This window comes from Seriola aureovittata, chromosome 21 (assembly GCF_021018895.1).
Source record: "Seriola aureovittata isolate HTS-2021-v1 ecotype China chromosome 21, ASM2101889v1, whole genome shotgun sequence".
In the NCBI taxonomy this organism is placed as follows: domain Eukaryota; kingdom Metazoa; phylum Chordata; class Actinopteri; order Carangiformes; family Carangidae; genus Seriola; species Seriola aureovittata.
In genome coordinates this window covers 22075750-22095458 of record NC_079384.1, presented here as the reverse complement: position 1 = coordinate 22095458, position 19709 = coordinate 22075750, and the positions used below count along the sequence as shown (strand labels likewise).

Sequence of the window (19709 nt, the reverse complement as noted above, 5' to 3'; positions counted from 1 at the left end):
GCAAGCACAGTGGAAGCACAGTGGACTTTTCCTTCATCAAGATGGCGGACAAGATTCAGCTACAACCAAGGGCATGCAGCTGGTCTTCTTACTACAGCCCAGAACTGGCAGATGAAGGCTGAGAAGTTTGATTTCTAGAGTGGCTGTGGCTGAAAAAGAGTGAGGAGTGGTCAAGTGCTACTCAGACACAAGTTGGGGCCTGATCAACTCCGGCTGGTTTGCCTGGGCAACGGTGTATAATGCTGAAAGACCTGAAACACCCTCTGACCCCGCATTCCATTACCGATGATGTGTCTTCAGAGGATGTATGATACAGGCTCTGACTATCTTCTGGCCTGTAGTTCTTTCTCAGGGACAGACTCTATTACTTTGCAAGTTATTCTTTCTATATGCTGTGTGTGTTACCTGGCATGTACTTATTCTCTATAGCCTGCAGCAGCTGTGCTTCGTCCACATGGGAGCAGAGGGCATGTGCCACCCGGTTGTTTCCCAGAGCACAGATTGCAGAGTACAGTCTGAGGGTATGGTAGTGAAACTTTAATAAGTCCCTCTGCTCTGACAGCTCCAGGATATCGACCGACCTGGACAACACAGTGAGAGAGAGAGACTGCATGAAAAACCTGAGAGCAGGAGGAAGAAAATGTGTGTTTATTCTTGTATTATTCATTGTGAGGACATAAATCATAAATCTGTTTATTTTTATTTTTATGTTGTTTTATGTTATGTTTTATGTGTGTGTGTGTGTGTGTGTGTGTGTGTGCATGTGTGTGTGTGTGTGTGTGTGTGTGTGTGTGTGTGTGTGTGTGTGTGTGTGCGTGCGTGTGTGTGTGTGTGTGTGTGTGTGCGTGTGTTTGTGTAAGTAGCTGTGGATACTCAACCTGTTCTCCTCAGGTATGTGCAGAGACATGAACTGCAGGGGTTCACTACACTGGACCAGCCAGCCATGTCTGTCATTCACTCTGGATGCTGACACCTGAAAAAAAATAACTGTTAGCACTTCACAGACAGCATACATGACGTTTCATGTTATTTTCTGCTAGCCAGTAGTAACTTAGGGGTATATGAATATAACCCTGGTTCTCTGATTAGCATGAGTGAGTGTCTCAATATGGGGAGTGCATTGGCTGGGACCCTCCTCCTATATATTAGGCTGACATTGCATCAGTCGTCATTTAAAACAAGCTGACCTATACCTGGCTTCCATTGCAAGGAGGGTGGTCTGGTGAGACACTCCCCAGCAGCCCCTCACAAGGCAGGATCCATATCCTGACAAGACCCCGCACCGAGGACGGAATGTGCCGGAGTTGGTGCAGTGACATCCAACCTATAAAAATCTAGCAAAGGTGTGGGGCGGGGCGCAGCTTGCAGCAGCACACACTTCAAAATAGAAATACACAAATAGAAACCCCCATAAAACAGAGCCACCAGACCCCTAGTGGAATGCGCACGAAGGCCAGCAGGAGGCTGGAAACCCCTGCTAGTATAGACCAGGCTGATAGCCCCTACTATCCAGTGGGAGAGACACTGCTTTAACACAGGGTTTCCCCGGGGAAAAATGTATACATGCCAGATGCAGGGAGAGTGCATGGAACTCTCCAATGCACTAAGCTGAAGCTAAAGCCAGCAAATAGGCCATCATCAAGGACAACCCCTTCAACCCCACCTGATCAAATGGGACAGGAGAGAGTGTTTAGTAGTGGTTAGATCCCAAAAGGGCACCAGTGGCCTAGAAGTAGACAATTTGCCACGTGCACCCTTCATGAATATACACACTTAAGGGTGCTGACCCGCCATCTTTTCTATCATCAACTAATATGGCAGGCTGAAATAGCCACAAGGTACACCTTGATGGTTGAGAAAGCCTTGCCCTTCTCAGTTAGGTCCTGTAAAAAGGACAAAATCACTGCCACATGACAATGAAATGGAATCATTTGTGACTCTGAGCACCAGCTCTCAAACACTTCCACCTAACTCCCAAGATGGACGGAGAGTCGTCCCCTGGTTTATGTGTGAGAACTCTGAGAAGCTGCCAGAGGTAAATTCATGTGTTTTAATGTACTTTGTGCTGTTGTGTAATTTGTAATGTGTTAAAGACGAGCTGAATTGCTAATTGCTGCTAGCCTTTAGCTTAGCCTGCTCATAGACTTGCCTATGGTTAATTCTGCATTGCAGTTAGCAATTGCTAATTCATTTAAGACCTACTGTTGGTTTTTCGCCATGAGTAAGCCTGTAACTTAGTTACTAAGAAGAATTATGTGATTCAGGACCGGACATTTGCCATAAGAGGGAGAGAGTGAGGACCGGGAGAGCCCTGGACCTTTGGAGGGAGACTGTAGCTGCTGTACTTGAACGTGGCTCACCGCACTGTGTTGCTGCACGCTCCATTTGCTTGCCGTTGAAACTGCACCTTGCCTTTTGCCCCTTTTCCATCTTATTCTCTGACTGTTGCTGGACTCGTGAGTACACCATTAACACTGTGCACGTGCTAATTTTTTGCTTATGCTGGTTAAAACCTAGTGAAACGGCCATTCGTTTTCGGCCTCCACGCTCACAAGCTTCGACCAGGCCTGCAACGTTTTGTTTATGTTTAATAGCCCTGCGTGAATGTGTGTGTGAGTGTGGGCTGTAGACATTGAGTTTACTTGTTTATTTGATTTCACATTTTATCATTGGGTTCATCATTTGTGTGTCAAACCTTCCAGACCAAATGAGAGTTTTGAATATTTTTATCAATGCATAGGCCTACTTAAAAGTCAACAGTGAACTATTTGAATAATTTGGAAATCCAATTCGTAACTTTACAATAAATAATTATTGTTGTTTCCACTAAATCCTGTGTTGTACTTACAAGGGTGATACTTTTTGGATAAATATTAAATAGGTTAAAGGGAACTTTTATTTTAAAGGGGAAGTACCAAATTTTGTGTTACTTCTTAAATGTTATTGGAGGCACCGCCAAGTTATTTTATATCACGTTTACCACAGGTAGCGCCATCTTCAGACGAACTCAGGCCCCGTCCCACTGTAATACAACACCCCAATTATTTGTCAGTCAATATTTCCTAGCTACATGGGACTGGGGTTACAGTAGTGTTTGGTTTAGCAGTCATGTCCTCTTCTAACTCAGCTTGGTAAGCTATCAGGGTAGAAGAAGCATTAAGGGCTCTTACTGACAGAGCTGCTGCCTTTTAACACTTATCAGTGACGCTACACTGGAAGTGGTCTGTCTTTGATGGGAGAGACAGAGCCGAAGAAGACATGGAGGTCTTTGGGTGAAGATGAGTCGCTACCAGCGGCTCTATCAGATGCATCTGGCAGATGCCATGGGACTCCATCCCCTCACAATACAACAGGGAGCCCCCATGATGGGTTGTGTCTCACTGTATGGCCTATCCTTCCATGTCACCTCTATCTCGTCAAACAGCTCTGGAAAAACAGGAAACACTTGCTTCCCTGTCTTTTTGGCAGCTTCTTTGCCGTTAAACCAAGATTTTGCAACCTCGGCTTGTACAGCAGGCCATGGGATATTGAGCCTGGTAGCTTCCACTTACACATGTCTAACATATCAAGATCCAGGGGAGATGACAATGAGACTGGTTCAGTCCCTCAGCGGCAGGGAACTTTTCAGCTTGGTCCAGATGTGGACAAACCCTCTGACATGTCTGCTTCTCCCTGTGCTGCAGCCACTTCACACAGCCTGGCGGGCTAGCTGGCAGGGAAGCAGCTTACGGGGGAAAGTTGGGGTTGTTAGCCATAGCCATGGTTGGCTAATGGGCTATAGCAGGATTGTGAAATCGCTAGAACAGCTTGTGTAGCTACTAGGTAAGTATGGGGAAAATATTGCATTTTTCCCAGCTAGTGTGGAGGTGAAAAGTGGCAACTTTTCTGGAGGCATTGCTACCTGTAAGGTATTGCCACATGATGTGAGGTATTGCCAACACTACCTGTTACAGAGTGTTGCTACCCGATGGTATTGCTAGCTGCTACATTTTTTTGCAAAAATGCAAAAATGTGAAAAAAGCAAAGTATTGCTACTTCCTAAGGTGAAAGTATTGCTACTTCATACCAAAACCAGCTGTAGTACTGTACTACTAGTATTGCTACTGTTCATGAGATAGCCTGCAACCGTACAACTGGGAACAAAGTCACCCTGTGTACTCAAATCAATGGAAAGTTTAGCTTAGCACCCAACAGCATTATTATCAAAAGGCTTCTGTGAAAAATGAGAATGTTTTTGAATCACAACTGACACTATGTCAGCCTAATGTATAGGAGGAGGGTCCCATCCCCTCCTGACATAGACGTCACTAACCAGCCAATTAGGGCTGGCGTAATGTCATTTGTGCTTCTGATGAGGTCACACAGGAGTAGCTCCCCATAATGAGACATGAAACAAATCCTTTGAAAGAGAACTGGCTCAGATCAGCCCACTGCAAGGCCCAGCAGACAGTTCACCATGCTGCTAATATCAGAAACATAGCATTTTAACATAGCACTGCAGTCAGGAAATCAGCTTTCCTGTTCCAAACCAGAGATTGTGAACAGTTTCAGACACACTTCTAAAATGGGTCTAAGAGGTGAGCAGAATGTAAGACAGAAAGCTGTGTGTATTCACAACTGTCAGCCTTTATTATATGTATACAGTGTATTTCATTACACACAAAATCAATTGCATTTTTTTTCCAAAAAGCCATATATTAAAAAACAAAACAAAACAAAACAAAAAACGCCTGCAATTAGTTGTTACCTTAAGGAAGTGGTTGGGAACACGACTCCATAAAACAGGAGTAAGAAACTGGACATGAAGCCGTGGAGGACACTGAGGAACCATGTTCTTCCTCTCACTCTTAAACAGACCAGCTGACAGAGGCATCACATTCTGACAGGAAAAAGAGACATGTCTTAAGATCAGGCTCAGAAGAGAACGAATCCAAACCAGTTTGGATTTTCTTTGTGAGTCAAGTGAATATCATCTTAAACAGTCATGGATTGGATTCATGTCACAGAGATGGACTGCTTCTTCCCAGCAGGGATAACTGTGCTGACCTGTGATATTATGGTCATGCTTATGTCGCAGGTTGTCATTTGTTATTATTTGTCATTTTGATTGGTTGTCAAACTTCAATTCTACTTCAACTAATATGACCTGGTCAGAGGGCAGAGACCAGATACTCACTCTGTTTTGTGGGCTATGATAAACAATGACTGATATCTCTCCTTCCTAAAGTATTTGGGTTCTGCTCTGTGTGTTTCTTTGTTGACCTAAGTGAACTGAAACCAAGGCTGAGCTCAGTGTACAATTGCTGACATGACAAGAGGACCAGAGCAGACCAGCACCAGCATAGTTAGTACAAGTGGTGTTGCAGGGAAGCTAGCTGAGCTCTGCTGGGTTTCAGGTAAAGACTGCATTCTTTTTATGTTGACTGGACATCAACATATTCATCGAGATCAGCGGGCCTTTGGCATATCAACAGTGGTATTTCTGTAACAGTTATAAGAACCGCAATGCAAGTGGAACATCTGAAAGGGGAGAAAATGGTGGACAAAATCATTACAAAAGCCCCACACTGCAATTCAAGCACATTCAAGTTCTGTCAGCAGCTAAAGCAGTACTCCAGTTACTTTATTTAGGTGATAAAGTTGTTTGTGTGTGTGTATGTATGCATGTCCTCCTCACCTTTATTCTCCCCAGTTCAAACTGGAAGACATTGGGGCTGGTCGCCTTGGCAAAGACTGCGGGGAACAGCTTAGTACTGGGCTCCACCTGTGCAGTGGAAGGAGAGCTTAGTTATTAAAGTCCAGCAGAAATCACATGGAGCCATTTCTTTTCTACTATCATATATCAAGTCAAAATGATTGTTGGGCGTCGAGTGGCGCAGTGGGTTGAGCAGGCGCCCCATGTGTAGAGGCTACAGTCCTCGCTGCAGACGGCCCTTTACTGCATGTCATTCCCCCTCTCTCTGCCTCCCCATTTCCTGTCTCTTTCTACTATACTATCCAATAAAGGCATAAAAAGCCCCAAAAAAACCTTAAAATGATTGTTAAATGTATTTTTGTTAGAATTTTTTTTTAAGGGGATGAAAACATTTTTTATTTTCAGAAATGTTCCTTTTGTCTGTAAGCCTCTTGCAGGTCAATGTAAGTCGCTGACTGAAAGCTGAACAAGCAGGTGGTGTTAACTTGAGTTACTGTTGGCCAACGATGGTGATGCTGCTGCTTAATGCAAATACTGCTTAAAATGAAATGATGTTATTGGCTGTATGAACAGCCGCTCTCTGATTGCTTAATGCAAATATTGGCGGTTCAATCATCATGAAACCTAAGAATGTAAAATATAAATTTCTTTTGTTTTCTAAACTTTTCTCAAAGGACACAGTCAAGTGAAATACAGAGCAGAAAGTGTGTGCATGCTGGACTTGAACATATATTGGAGAATAGAAGAAAGTGGTATAGCTGGTGCCAGATTGTCATAGTGAGAGGGTCTAATGTTACACATACAAGTAAAACATAAAAAGAAAGAGAAAGAACAAGACAGGATGGAAGGACGCAAATGATGGTGTAGGAAGCAAAATAAAAGGAAATACAGATGAGGAAGAAGGAAACAGGAAACAACACAACAACAATGAAGAATCAAAAGCCTGTGACTGTACATCAAATATTTACCTGGTAATATGTGCTGAGTTCTTTGCCGTTGGCAGTGAAGGTCAATAATCCGTTTGTTGTGTCAACTAGACAGCCTATTTCTAAGCCATTGTTGTTCCTCCCCTGACCAGGACTGCTGCTCTCTCCAGCCCACACCATGTAACAGTTACTGCGCTTTATACTGCAAAAAACACACACAACCACCGTGTAACAGTTACTACACTTTATATCGCAGGACAATAGTCACATGGTCTTCCTCAGATCGTGGATGGATTGTGTGCAAATCTCAACCTGCTGTTTTGGTTCATGATTATGCAGCATCATTAAGTGCAAAGGGCTGGGTGAAGGTGAATATAGATTGGAGGGTGTGGTGATGACTAAATGTGCTCAGAGCCAGTCACATCACTGGTCACATTGCTCTGAAACAGCTGAGCCAATCACAGCTCAACAAATGGAAAGATGCTTCTCCAGGAAATCATGTTGTCTGGATGGTGCAGATCTGAACACACAGCACCTCACATCAGCCACCAGAGGCAGAAGGTGAGGGTTTTTAACAAGTAGTACAATGGTGATAGACACAAATAATTGAAAATAGCTTGGTAAAGCAGTTTATATGACTATAATATAATTTTACTGTATTTCACATGGTCAGATTATATCTCAGCAGCTCTTGCTTCATAATGACTAAAACCTGAACTGCTGATTTTTGCCCACCAATTTAAAAGGGAAAATAGGCTGTGATGCAAAGGATTAATAAAATCTAGTAATCTAACATCTCCTGCATAAACAACAAAATGCTGAGTCATAGTGGATTAGTGGGGCCCATTAAAATGACTTGTAAACAACACTGTGGCTTAAATCCACAGTACGAGGTGAAAAGTAATACATCGTTAGCTGTATTTTCCATGTTGCCAGGCATTTACCAGAGGATACTACAGATTGTAAAGGGTGCAAAGGTGGAGTAATGTACAAGTCAGGATTAAACTGCATTTCTGGGCCTGTCATAAAATTATAAGAAAAGAAAAAATGAACCCTAAGCTATGGATCGGTTGGAGCTTGACTAACCTCTCGTGAACTTTGCCTTTCTCGTCTCCCAGGGTAACAGTGACAGTTCGGACCTTGTGCAGTTCGAAGCCCGGGTCATACTGATGGAAGTCAGAGGTCACCCAGCCTACCCACACACTGCTGGGCTCCTGACCAGGGAAGATCCGAACTGAGTAGTAGTGCTGCATAGAGAGAGAGAGGTGCAATCAGGTCAAGTTTAACTGCACTGCCCCTGAGTTTCTTTGTCAAAAGGCTTCACAGCAGAACAAATTATGAACCAATAAATGGATATGTATTTTTTTAACAGGCGCAGGGATTAACCTTATTTGCTAAAGTCTGAGACAACTTGAAAACTACAAAGAAATTCATATTTCATATTTAATTAATTTAATGACTGAACTACACTTTGTTTGTACCTATAAATACCATGTGTTTATTTTAACTGTCTCTTAGATGTTTCTAATGTATTAATTTCAAAAGCATTTTCTTTAGCCTCATTTCCTTTCATGATGTGGCGAGGTGCGGGAGGAGTGAGTGTTTTATGAATTTGATTTTGTGTGTGTATTGCCTTACAGTGGAGGCTTGCGTGAGGAATTCGTACTCATCTCTGTCATCAGCCATCACTTCCTCTGACAGTCTAGCAGATGAGGGGCAGCTGTTGTCTGGTTTGTTTCTCTTCAACATGAACCTAGCAGAGCAGATTACCGGTTTAGGTTTGAACTCGGTGATCAAACACGATGACAGCAGCTAAAAATACACCTCTAATGAGTGAACAGTCTTTATATGAGGAGACAGAGGGTTCACCGTTGTTTGAGCTTGGATGGCTTCTCCTGGTTATAATCTTTGTGGTTGTTGAATTCGTCTCTCTCAGGTCCATTGGGACCATTGTGACCGTGAGACGACTTCATCAGGACCTCAAAGTCTGATACCGTTTCGAAGTCCTCCAGCTCCTGCAGAACAGACAGCGAACACACCACACATATTCTTAGTCACATATCCAATGCTACCGTTTCCATATGCAGGCGAATAATAAAGTTAACTTTCCTGTAACAGACAGTAGCCTGTTCACACAGCTCAGCGGGAAACTGAGCACACTCCACACAAATCTCATAGCAAATCTGAGTAAGGTTCAGTTTAGATCTATAATTTGAAATAGCATGCTGAAATATGAATAAGTGTTGCATGTCTGTGTGAGAGGAAAAAAAACTTATGTTGTCAACATCTGCCCATTTATGTGATAATTAAGGTACTGCAAGAGACTATATTTGTATTGTGCAGCAATTACCCCAAAAAGTGGAATAACCTTGATAATGTATATTTTCATTTCAGCATCATTACAGTAATGTAAAACACTAACAGTCTGCAGAAATACACAGTATGCAGCAGAGCACAGAGATAATGTGCAGCAGCAGGTGTACAAGAAATCATTTTATACCTGACAGTAGCAGCTCTTGGCCAGTGGAGGGTACACAACAGATGGACTGCATTTGAGTGTGTGTGAGTGTGTGTGTAACACACAGCATCTGTTACCCTATTCGGCGAGAAGAGGCTGCCGTTAGACCGGGATCTAGAGAAGGATTCTGCACACTCGATGGGCATGCTCAGTCTGTAGAAGGTAATGTCAGTGTAACTGTTCTGTGAGCCAAATGACCTCTGGGTGACCTTCAGGCATGGACAAGACTCCACTGTCCCATCTATCCTTGTCACCTGAAAAGAAGAAGAAAGATCTAAATTCATTTGTTTTGTTTCAGTTTTTCTGCTTGTTACAGTCACTTAAGCCAATTTTTAGTTTATTGAATATTTTATGGAAAAAACAATTTGGATAAAATGTATCTATATGTGTAGACATGTGTTTGAAGGGATCTTTAATGTCACCATTAACAGTTGTACCAAGAATGTATTGTAGTTACAGACTATGTAGCTAATAACTAGATATCTGCTAGTTATTAGCTACATGGTCCTCAGTGAGTATAGAGTCTAGTCCAGGTGACTGTCCTCACCTCTATGTGCTGGTGACTGTGGGGGACAGGTACAAACTGAGGCAGCCTCTTGCTGAGCCACATGGTAACGTCTCGGTTCATGTTGACAGCAAACGGCTCGTAGCCTTCCTGAAGGCCACAGATGGTGAAGTACTTCAGAGTGCTTACGTCTTTACCAAAGTTCATCCTCCCCACCTGACACACACCCAGACTGCACACGGGGATAAAACCTGGGACACACAGAAGAAAAATCAAATTCTAAGACTCTTTTGTGCATTACTTCTGTTAACACCATGTGTGCACCTGGTCAACTGAGTATTATATTTACAAAACAACTGATGTGTTCAAAAAAAGATGAGAAATTCATATTCAATCTTTGCATCAATGAAGAACTATGTGAATCAGTGGATATGTTTATAAATAATCAAATAATGGATTCATACCCAAAATAGAAAAACTCACACACAACTGATTATAAAATCAATGTTATGAAGCACCTGCTAACTGCAGGTGAAAATTATGACTTCAAAATGTTCAGACAATATGCCCATGGGGGTCTGACATCAAAGGATTTACAGAATTGTTGAGAGGTTTGTGTGATGCAGTCAACTTTTAACACGAATAAGGAGGTTGTGACCTTTTTGTTCTGTAATGGACTCTCGATTCATTCAAAAGGGTTTGGAAAAAAAACAGCATTCAAATTTTTCTGTGGTGTGATAAGTATCATTTAATTTGTTTTGTGTGTGCTACGTGTATGTGGTCACTGCCCCGGGTCTGACCTTCGCCAGCTTCAAAGTCCTTGAAGGTTAGCTCTGAGCCAGAATCGTCCAGCAGCACTTCTCCATTGAGTGTAAACATCATGGTGTGTTCGTTCAGATCCACCATGCATCCCACCACGTCCCCCGTCTGCCAGGCACGCCCAAAGTGCTCGTTGCCCTGGTGCCAGCGCTGGACCTGGGAAAGAAAAAAAAAAAAAAAAACAGTGAACATTTCTGACGACTGATTTTGACAATATAAAAAAACAATTTGAAAGGACAAGTATGAAAGTACAAGCAGGGATTATGTATGATGCTGAGCACAAACGGAGAAAATTCTGACTTCTATTGGGATGATTAGAATGACTGCAGCAGCAAAGAAAAATCCAGACACCTTGAAGCCATCAAAGACAAAGGCCTGGTCATCAGATCCCAACTCTTGGTCTGGGAGGCATCCTGGTCTGGCCCAGCCCACCCTCATCTCTCCTGCTGTCAGCACCTGGAGGAGACGTGGGTACAGGTTCATATCCAGCAGCCTGCAGTCTGTTCAGTTTCACTCAACAAGCACATTCTGTTTGGTGTCTGTAGATCGCGATGTGGAATAGTAATAACATTTCTTCACATCAGTGTGTTACAGCAGCACATAAAAGTTCAGAATAGGCGACTGTGTGTTAAGAACCGGCTCAACTGAAACATCCTCAGAGTACAACAGGTGCTGAACCAAAAGGCACGGGTAGAGAAGTATATAACACTTTTAATAAGGTGATGCAGCTTCAACACTGGTTAAAGTTAGTATTTTACTATAATAAACCATTGCGGTAAGCTTTAAAATCCCATCTACCAATGGTTGATATATGTTAGAGAAATACCATCATATCTCCCATCATCTTACCTCCAGTTCAAAGTACCACTTCCCAGCATTAACACAGTAGGTTTTCTCTGCTCTGAAAATGCGAAACCTCTCAGCAGACATGTTGTTGAGGTCAGATTGAGCTGCTGGATGAGACAGAGGCAGGAGACGACAAGGGGAAAGAAAGTCATCTAATGAACAATCTCAAGGACACATTAAAAAAAATATATCTTATAAATCTAAGATTTTGTACTGTTGTGTAAACGAGGTGGTCATTTTTGCCAAAAATATGATACAAAATATTGAAAAATCCTAAAAAATGACTAGTCATTAAATGAAATGATAGACTGGAAGGAGACATTGTACCATGGTCCTGGTCAGGAGCTTCCAGGTTGTATCCATATCCCAGCAGAGTCCTGACGGCCTCTCTCAGACTGTCTTTGTTGGACTTCTTGGTTCTCTCATCCAGCAGAGTGTAGGGGACCAGACGAGGGTTTCTACGACTCTTCACATCCTGAAATTAGTTATTCATAGTTATACAGCAGTGATTGCCCCTTCCATATTACCACCACTGAGGTGCTCTTGAGCAAGGCCCATTTATTTTCTTTGTGCATGGAGATAACCGTTAGTTCTGATCAGCAGACCGTGTGAACTGAGTAAAGTATGTCCATGATTCACTCTGCAGAAAAGCAGAACATATACTGTGGGTAACCTACATGCATATTTAAAGATGCAGCTGCCAGTGTTGTGTTGGCTTTTCTTCTGCTGCTGCAGGTTTTTATTTAAAGTGAGCGTTCCTCGGTCTGTCTAGTTAGACTCAGAGTCCGCTCCACTGACAAGGCATGACTGTGATTGGTTAATACAATGGCTTCAGGTGTTTTTAAATGCCCATTTTTTTTTAGCACAGTTAACATTTGAGCATTTCAATTCTTACAGTTTCTTGCTTGTTTAATTAAAGTAAAGAAATAAATATACAATGTTGCCTTTTTAAACTGATTTCTGCTTTATTTCTATACTGACAGTAGAGAGAGACAGGAACGTCAGGGGAGAGAGAGGGAATGCAGCAAAGAACCACAGGTCTCTATTGTTCATTGTCATAACACCGTCGAATGAATCGCATCGAATCAAATGAATTTACAATACTTAGCCCCACAAAAGTAATGGATAATGTATAAAGTAGCATAAATTAAATGATAAAGAACCAATTCATACAAGTTCAAATACAAGTTCAACACAAATACTTGAGTTCTGGTCTTCACAAGTTATTTTCCACCACTGCATTAGAGTCACAGGTAAAATCTTTAGACTTCAGCCGTCTTCAGATTGACTCGAACTCAGGAAAAATCATGACTTATGAACTGTAAAATCTTTCAGGTACATTATAAATGAACAATATTCATCATATAAGGGACAGCTAGAGACTGAAGGAAGAGACGAAGCACTTGTGAAGCAGACCAGTCAGCCAATCACACAAGCTATTAAACTGTAAACAGGTCCCTAACAAATAAATGACATTCAGAGAAACAGGAAACACTACACCATCTCTCTCTGTCTCAGCACATAAACATACACACACACTGCACAATATTTAACAGTATATGTTGCAGTTTCCTACCTGTTGGATGCCGTAGGTCCAGCCCTGGTGGATGCGGTCTCTTGCCCAGACGTTGTGAGCGTTCTCAGCCAGTTTGTCCACCATGGCTTCCTGGGTGGAGGTCAGTTTGATGTGACTCAGGTCCAGAGGAGCAGGTTTATAACCACTGGACAACTCATAGCTGCACAGATAGAGTTGAGGCACTGAATTGTTAGCTAGCCTGCTGCTCAACAACCTCACTGGGCTGATGTCTTTGTTACTTAGTAATAGTGATAATGTTTTTGTCCTGTCCTATGAATCATCTCATGAAATGTCCCATTGTCATCACTGTGTCATTACATCATGATATTATCCTCCTGCTTCCCACCCTTGCTGAGGCGACTTACGTTGAGGACAGTTTCATGCTCTTGACTTTCTCTACAGCGCGTTCATCTGCTAAGCCAACATGGCAACCCAAAGCCAGGAGAGTTCTGTAACACACACACACACACACACACACACACACACACACACACACACACACACACACGATTAAACATGTAATGTAATGTAGTGTTATTGACCCTAACATATCACACTGTGCCATCACAAACACTCCTGCATGAAGTTGTAAACTTGCACCGTGAGTGAGTCTAGAAAAAAAAGAGGCAGTTTAGAGTTTGTTACATTACAAGATGAAAACTCATCTGGCTTCATGATGGAACAGAGTAATATTGGATCTAAGTGTCACATCTTCTGCTGCTCACTGCACTGATGCATTACTTGAGAGTTTCCAGAGACATCTGGAGGTTGTAGCTTCGCTCCTGTTCAGGAAGCCTGCAGAACTCCACTAGACAAGGGTGCTGCCGCTTGTTATCATCTCGCACCTGAAACACACACACATAAAAAAAAGCAATAGGTCAGACAGGACAGGACCCTTTGACCTCAGGACAGGGAGAACCAGGACAGGAGTTATATCAAGGTTTAGTGTTCTGCCCTCTATCTGGTTTCACTATTGACTCTTTGGGATGTGATGTACCATGCCCTGGGCAAGAAGTGAAGACCCTCCTGTTCTGATGTGAGAACACAACACAGATTGTTTTAATCACACATGCAGTCCATCATTAAAAATGTGTAGCTGAGTAGCTGCTCAGTTCTCAATAACCAGTGTGTGAGAAACAGTTTTGAGATGCTTGCTTGATACTCACTGCACCATAGGTCCAGCCCAGTTCTATCTTGTTCATCACCCACAGTTCATGGATGTTTTCTGCAAGCTTCTCCCTGATCCTTTCCAAGTGAGGAGGCAGCACAATCTGTACTCACACACAGAAACACAGAGACAGTTCCCTTACATCATGTTGGTAATCTCCTCTTACTGACAGAACAGACAGAACAGATGATACAGCAAAAGTAACATAATCATAAATAGCTCAGTTTTAGAAATCTATTTCACAACTGAATGGCTACGCCATAACCTTTGTCTGCATTTACTATACATTGTATGTTCTGTTGGAGGAAAAAAGGTCCTGGTCCGGGTCCAAGACTAAGTCTAGACCTCTTCACCAACACTTTTACTGGGGTCAAAAAGATTCAAAAAAGAAGTCACTGGAGATGATCAGAGTCCAATGCAATAGAATTTATTCTTTCAAAAGAACAAAAGCGACATCAGATCCAGATAGGAACTGAAGACAGAGAGCCTGTGCACAATCATATATAATTCTTTCTTTGGTGGGTTCTCCACCTAATTTCTAAAGTGAACCTATCACCGTCTTGGGAGCAATGATGTCCAGCCCCGTGTGGAATTCCCCCAACCAGGCCTGTCAGGGTAACGTAGTAGGACCAGGTGTCCGGAAGCCCCTTGTCCACCCTATCTAAGACTCCTGTGCCATGGTGTGTAGTAGGACCAGGCATCCAAGAGCCCCTCCACCACCCCAAACCTAAGGCCCTCGTCTATCCTCAATCTGGGCCTTGCTACGGCTGCTGCTCCAACACCATTGCTCCCAGGGCATTCGTTTATTTAAACTTTATTCCTTCCAGGTTCCATTCTGTAACAATCTTACTTCAGTAAAGGCTGGTTCACATACAAATCTAACCTCAGTTGTGAGTATAACTATTAAATTGGATTATATAAGTTTAACATTCAGTATATTTATAATGCATAGTATATTTTAACAATTCTCTATTTCATAATGACTTATTTAAAATTGAACATGTTGGGTTTCCATAAAAGACTACTCCTCCAAGCTAAAATTAACTGACTGGTAGCAACCCTAATAGTGATCTCTACCTGGCTGGTGTCCACAGGTGTGGGGGTGAATGCAGCCTGGCTCAAGGTGACGGTGGGTCCCAGGAGGTCTGTGGCTGCTGTCTGGTCCTGACTGGCTTCCAGCTTCAGTTTCTCCCTTGGCAACACTGCCTCATAGCAAGGAGCATAACCTGGAGGAGGGAGGAACTTAAACTCCCCATGACGACCCCCAAGGAGGAAACGCACCCTAACAAATGAAAGGAGGAGGAATGGGAAAAGAAATTATGAGGGATTAAGAAGGAGACACTATGGCAGACTGGGTTACTGCATCAGATTAAAACAATGCATTTTTCCCCATTAACAGACCCAGTTGCTGCTTAGTTAAATGGAGTTGACAGCAGCTACCAGTTATCATATACTGAATGTGTGCTGCCAAACATCTCATGAAGTCTCTATAGCTTTTTCTTAGCTATTTCTAAAATGACTGTTTATGTAATTCCCTTACATTTTGTATAACCTGTCTATGATGTCTGATTGTTGAACATATCCATCAGACTTTCTCTCATCAACCAGAAAACTTAATCCTGACCAACTTTGGGGAAAAAAAATTCCAAAGTCAAGATCCACTTTTTTTCTGATGCTTTCAATCATATCACACTAACTTCATCAGTGGATAGAGTTTCCTCAGAGTTTGTGAAGATTCATCTGTTGACATGCCAGCTCCAGAAAAAGCTGGTAAGTGGACCTTGAGTTAGGAATGTTAAGTCAAATTTCTTTGTTAGTAAGGCTGTAGACTAACTAAAATGTTCTACAAATAAATAACAGTACAAATGTTTTTCTGCAATGGGCAGAGGAATTGTCAATTGTAAATTATATTGTGACAACTAAAGGATCTTTCACAGCTCCGCCGTCAGTTGTGACTGAACAAGACACCACAGAATCCAGACAAAATGTAACTTGTACTGTTCTAATAAATACATGCATTTGCATAATAAGCTAAATACAGGTGTATTTGGCAGTGTAATTATCAGACTATGGAGCCGTTTGTCTAAATCTAAACATCACTTACTGTCTATGAAGGAAAATGGACCTAAACTACCCAATGCTGCTCATGTCTTTGATGACAAATGTAGTGAATTTCACTGAATCTACTTTGACATGATGGCAACAGATAATAACTGAATTTTCATTCGTGTGAAGTGTTATTAGTAAAGCACTGACTTGACCCCAGCAGAGAAGCTGGCCACAGGGAAGAAGAGGCCGTCCGAGTTGAAGTTCTCAAACATGCCCTGAACCGGCTGGCCGTTGATCCTGAAGGAAATACTGGGTACACTGAGGTCCAGGCAGCAGCTCACCACATCCTCTGACCTCAGCAGATGCTGATTGGGGGAGCTAACAGTCCGTGCAATGCAGCCTGCATAGGTGAGGCGGAAGGACATTGAGGACGGCGTTAACGCCTGAGTTTTGAATGAGCCGTCTGTTTGAACATCCAGTTAGCTAGTTTGTTTGTGTAACTTAATAATGTAACATGTCTTAACTTGCTGCTACACGGAAGGATGGAAAAGTATGATCTGGTTATTACAGTACCATCAATACCTACTTTTACTACCATCATCAACTACAGCTCACCTGACCAAAGATGGAGTCCATCAAAGCCGTACGAGTGGAGGTCATCACCCACCCCGTTGCCTCCCCACCCCTCCCCCCCACTGGGGTAGGGTGCATAGCCACTGGTACTGGCCCAGCCCACCCTGAGGTGAGTGGCCTCTGCTGTGACAAATGGCAACACCTGATCCACGATCAGTTCATAGTACCACTTCCTGTACTGAGCAGAGCCATCACTGACACCCAGGAAGATGTTCGGACGCATGCTGATAGGAGGATGAAAAGATGCGACAGAAGACATGAATTAATTTGAAAGTTTCATATCTATAAACTAAAACGTTCTCAAACCAGCATGTACCAATTCAAAGCTGAGACGAATAATTACTTTCAGTTAGTGACAGTGTGTGTGCATGTGTGTGTTTGTGTGTGTGTGTGTGTGCATTTGTGTGTATACCTGCTTACGTGGTTGATCAAACGGGTCTGCAGTAGCAGATCTCGTCCTGGCAGCAGATTGTCACAGATCAGGTGCTGGTTGGAGCGTACTGCTACACCGTGACACACACACAGCGAACACAACACATCTAGGACCTACACAGCAGAGAACATGTCATCGTGGTAAATATATCATTGTTAAAGTGCAAATGTGCAGACACTTAGTGGCACTCCGAATTGCATACATTGAGTTACAGGCTGCAACTATTTATTACAAGCTACTCAACTTGAGGGATTTAAAACAAAGACAAGCTGAGAAATGGGTCTAAATTCTTAAATCATTGCTTCTAGTCTTGTTCATTCAGTACAGAGGCCTTATCTGCCTCAGGTTCTGCCCACAAATTCTTACAAGCCTGTTCACAACACACACATTATCCACATGGATCATTTGGCCATAACTTGTAGCTTGTACACATGTGTGTAATTCCTGCTGTACATATAGCTTTATTGTACATATGTCTATGTATATCTATAAGAAAGAAGAAAGTCCCTGAACCTTGTGGTTGCGTCCATGCTTGTCCAGCAGAGATATAATAGATTTGATGTGTCCCTCTTTGATGATGTTCAGTGCCTCAGGACTCTCCACCAGCACACAGTGAAGCACCTCTAGTATACCTAGAAAAACAAAATGTATACAGCATAGTAAGAATGACTGTAGTGTGTGTATACACACTACATACAACTGATTTAATTGTCATTACTAGTGACATTGGCACCATATGTAGAATTACATATCAAAGATTTGTGTGGTTAACTGAAAAAATATCAAAATGTAGGTGGTATTTGATTCCTGTAGCCTCACTTCTTCCAGTAAAGAGTAGCTTGTAGCTTTGCTAGCTAAAGTTTCGAAGTAGCTTCTCAGCACTGGCAAAGGTAAAAAAGAGCTGAGTTTTACTTCCAAGTAAAACTAAGCTCATTAAGAAATATTGTGTTTGGATTTGTTTTCTGCTGTTTGCCAACAAATGCCAGTGTTTCCTCCATGCTGCTGTGTCTTGAGTAGGCAGAAACTGGACCCTTTGATTTCAACGTGATCATTGTACGATGGTCCAGTGGTGATGAGTCATCAGTCGTATCGGTTTGAGTATCTTACAGAGTCAAGCTGGCTCACCAGAAGAGGCCTCCAGGCGCTCTAGTCTGCTGATCAGCCAGTCCAGCGAACCAGAGAACTGGGCACAGTTCTTTCTGTTTCCCCTGATCAGCGCAGCTGTGAGGAGGTCAGAGGTCAGAGGAGAGGAGAGAGGAGAGAGGAGAGAACAGACTTTGGTACTATCGGTGTTAATCTCTCTGTTCTTTTTGCTCTTTATTCCTCCATCCTTCTATCTTCTTCCATATGTTTCCTTTTGCGCTTCTAATTCAACACACTTGCAGTTAGACACATTGTTGTCTGTGTTGTTTCAATGTTTAGGAAATAAACATGCTTAACATTTTAGCTTTGGAACCATGTGTAGAAGAAAAGAGGTGGTGTCTATGGATTTAGTAGATGATGAAGAGATTGACTCCATATCCTCTCTTTTCCTCTATGCTTCACCAAACTTGGCACATATTGTATTTGAATGACCTAGAACACTGCCCATATGTTTGATTTGAGATACCATGTATCATTTTCCCATGACTTGCTTACAAGCTTTTGTGGGTATGGTAAAATAAATTCAACTTGTTATACATATGCTGCTATGCCACTAATGTTTTAAACCATGAGGTTTACAAGAAGAAATGTTTCATCTGTGGACTCTGTAAAACATATTTGTCACTTCTTTGTCTCCATGTTTCATCCAGTTTTCACCAGATTGTTTTGCAATTTCTGCTAAAAGAGCTGAGAGCCAGCTGCTGCTGCTGCTGCTGCTGCTGCTGCTGCTGCCGGCTACAGTGGTTGCAAAAGCTGTCAGCAATCACACTGCATTTGCCTCAGGAAATTTACAATCTAGTTTATTTCAATTTTTCATTTTAACCTATGTTTATACTGTGTAAATGATCATCTTTTTGTAAATATTAAAACGTAGGAAATAGAGAGGAAATAAAGTGTGTGTATACCCAGAAGTTGGTAGAGGGAGTTGAGGATAGAGCTCCAGGCCTCTGCTGCCTCCCTTCCTACTACCTCAGCAAAATGAGCTGCACTGCTGTAGACGTGAAGCCGATCAATACACTCTAGGACCAGGCTGATCATCCCCTGCAGACACAGAGGTTGGTGGTTTTACTGTTTTGTTTTTTTTTTCAGAAAATTCTCTTGATTGAATGAAGTGGATAGGAGAGAGAGAGAGAGAGTTCAACTGTTATCAGTGTAAAGGGCCAGCTGCAGATAATGGAAGTTCAGAGTCAAAGACATAGGCTGCATTCAACCTTCCTAAATGTTTGTATAAACTGCAAATAGTAGTTCAGTATGTATATGGATGTAGTCTTGTGTGAGTACAACTGAACACCTGTGGTTCATGCTGCCATCCATCATGTAAATATACATTGCATTGAATAAAGAGCAATATAAATTCACAAGTAAACTTGAACTGTACATAATGTTATCAACAAAACA

At 42.3% G+C, this 19709-nt stretch overlaps 1 protein-coding gene across 6 annotated transcripts in view; it reads right to left on the bottom strand.

Moving 5' to 3' along the window:
* ryr2a (ryanodine receptor 2a (cardiac)) overlaps nucleotides 1-19709 on the bottom strand; it is a 202363-nt gene that overhangs the window by 94017 nt on the left and 88637 nt on the right. For all 6 annotated transcript variants that reach the window (XM_056366909.1, XM_056366911.1, XM_056366912.1 and 3 more), the window contains 25 exons: nucleotides 19217-19352; nucleotides 18294-18389; nucleotides 17682-17800; nucleotides 17148-17281; nucleotides 16718-16959; nucleotides 16310-16502; nucleotides 15131-15335; nucleotides 14052-14156; nucleotides 13627-13730; nucleotides 13251-13334; nucleotides 12886-13045; nucleotides 11637-11784; nucleotides 11313-11416; nucleotides 10815-10919; nucleotides 10445-10619; nucleotides 9687-9895; nucleotides 9217-9393; nucleotides 8491-8636; nucleotides 8260-8374; nucleotides 7708-7868; nucleotides 6664-6823; nucleotides 5678-5764; nucleotides 4748-4879; nucleotides 879-973; nucleotides 406-581 (listed from right to left, as the gene is read on the bottom strand). In XM_056366909.1, coding sequence (XP_056222884.1) covers nucleotides 406-581; nucleotides 879-973; nucleotides 4748-4879; nucleotides 5678-5764; nucleotides 6664-6823; nucleotides 7708-7868; nucleotides 8260-8374; nucleotides 8491-8636; nucleotides 9217-9393; nucleotides 9687-9895; nucleotides 10445-10619; nucleotides 10815-10919; nucleotides 11313-11416; nucleotides 11637-11784; nucleotides 12886-13045; nucleotides 13251-13334; nucleotides 13627-13730; nucleotides 14052-14156; nucleotides 15131-15335; nucleotides 16310-16502; nucleotides 16718-16959; nucleotides 17148-17281; nucleotides 17682-17800; nucleotides 18294-18389; nucleotides 19217-19352 — 3568 coding nt within the window. The remainder of the gene's footprint in view (nucleotides 1-405; nucleotides 582-878; nucleotides 974-4747; nucleotides 4880-5677; nucleotides 5765-6663; nucleotides 6824-7707; nucleotides 7869-8259; nucleotides 8375-8490; nucleotides 8637-9216; nucleotides 9394-9686; nucleotides 9896-10444; nucleotides 10620-10814; nucleotides 10920-11312; nucleotides 11417-11636; nucleotides 11785-12885; nucleotides 13046-13250; nucleotides 13335-13626; nucleotides 13731-14051; nucleotides 14157-15130; nucleotides 15336-16309; nucleotides 16503-16717; nucleotides 16960-17147; nucleotides 17282-17681; nucleotides 17801-18293; nucleotides 18390-19216; nucleotides 19353-19709) is intronic.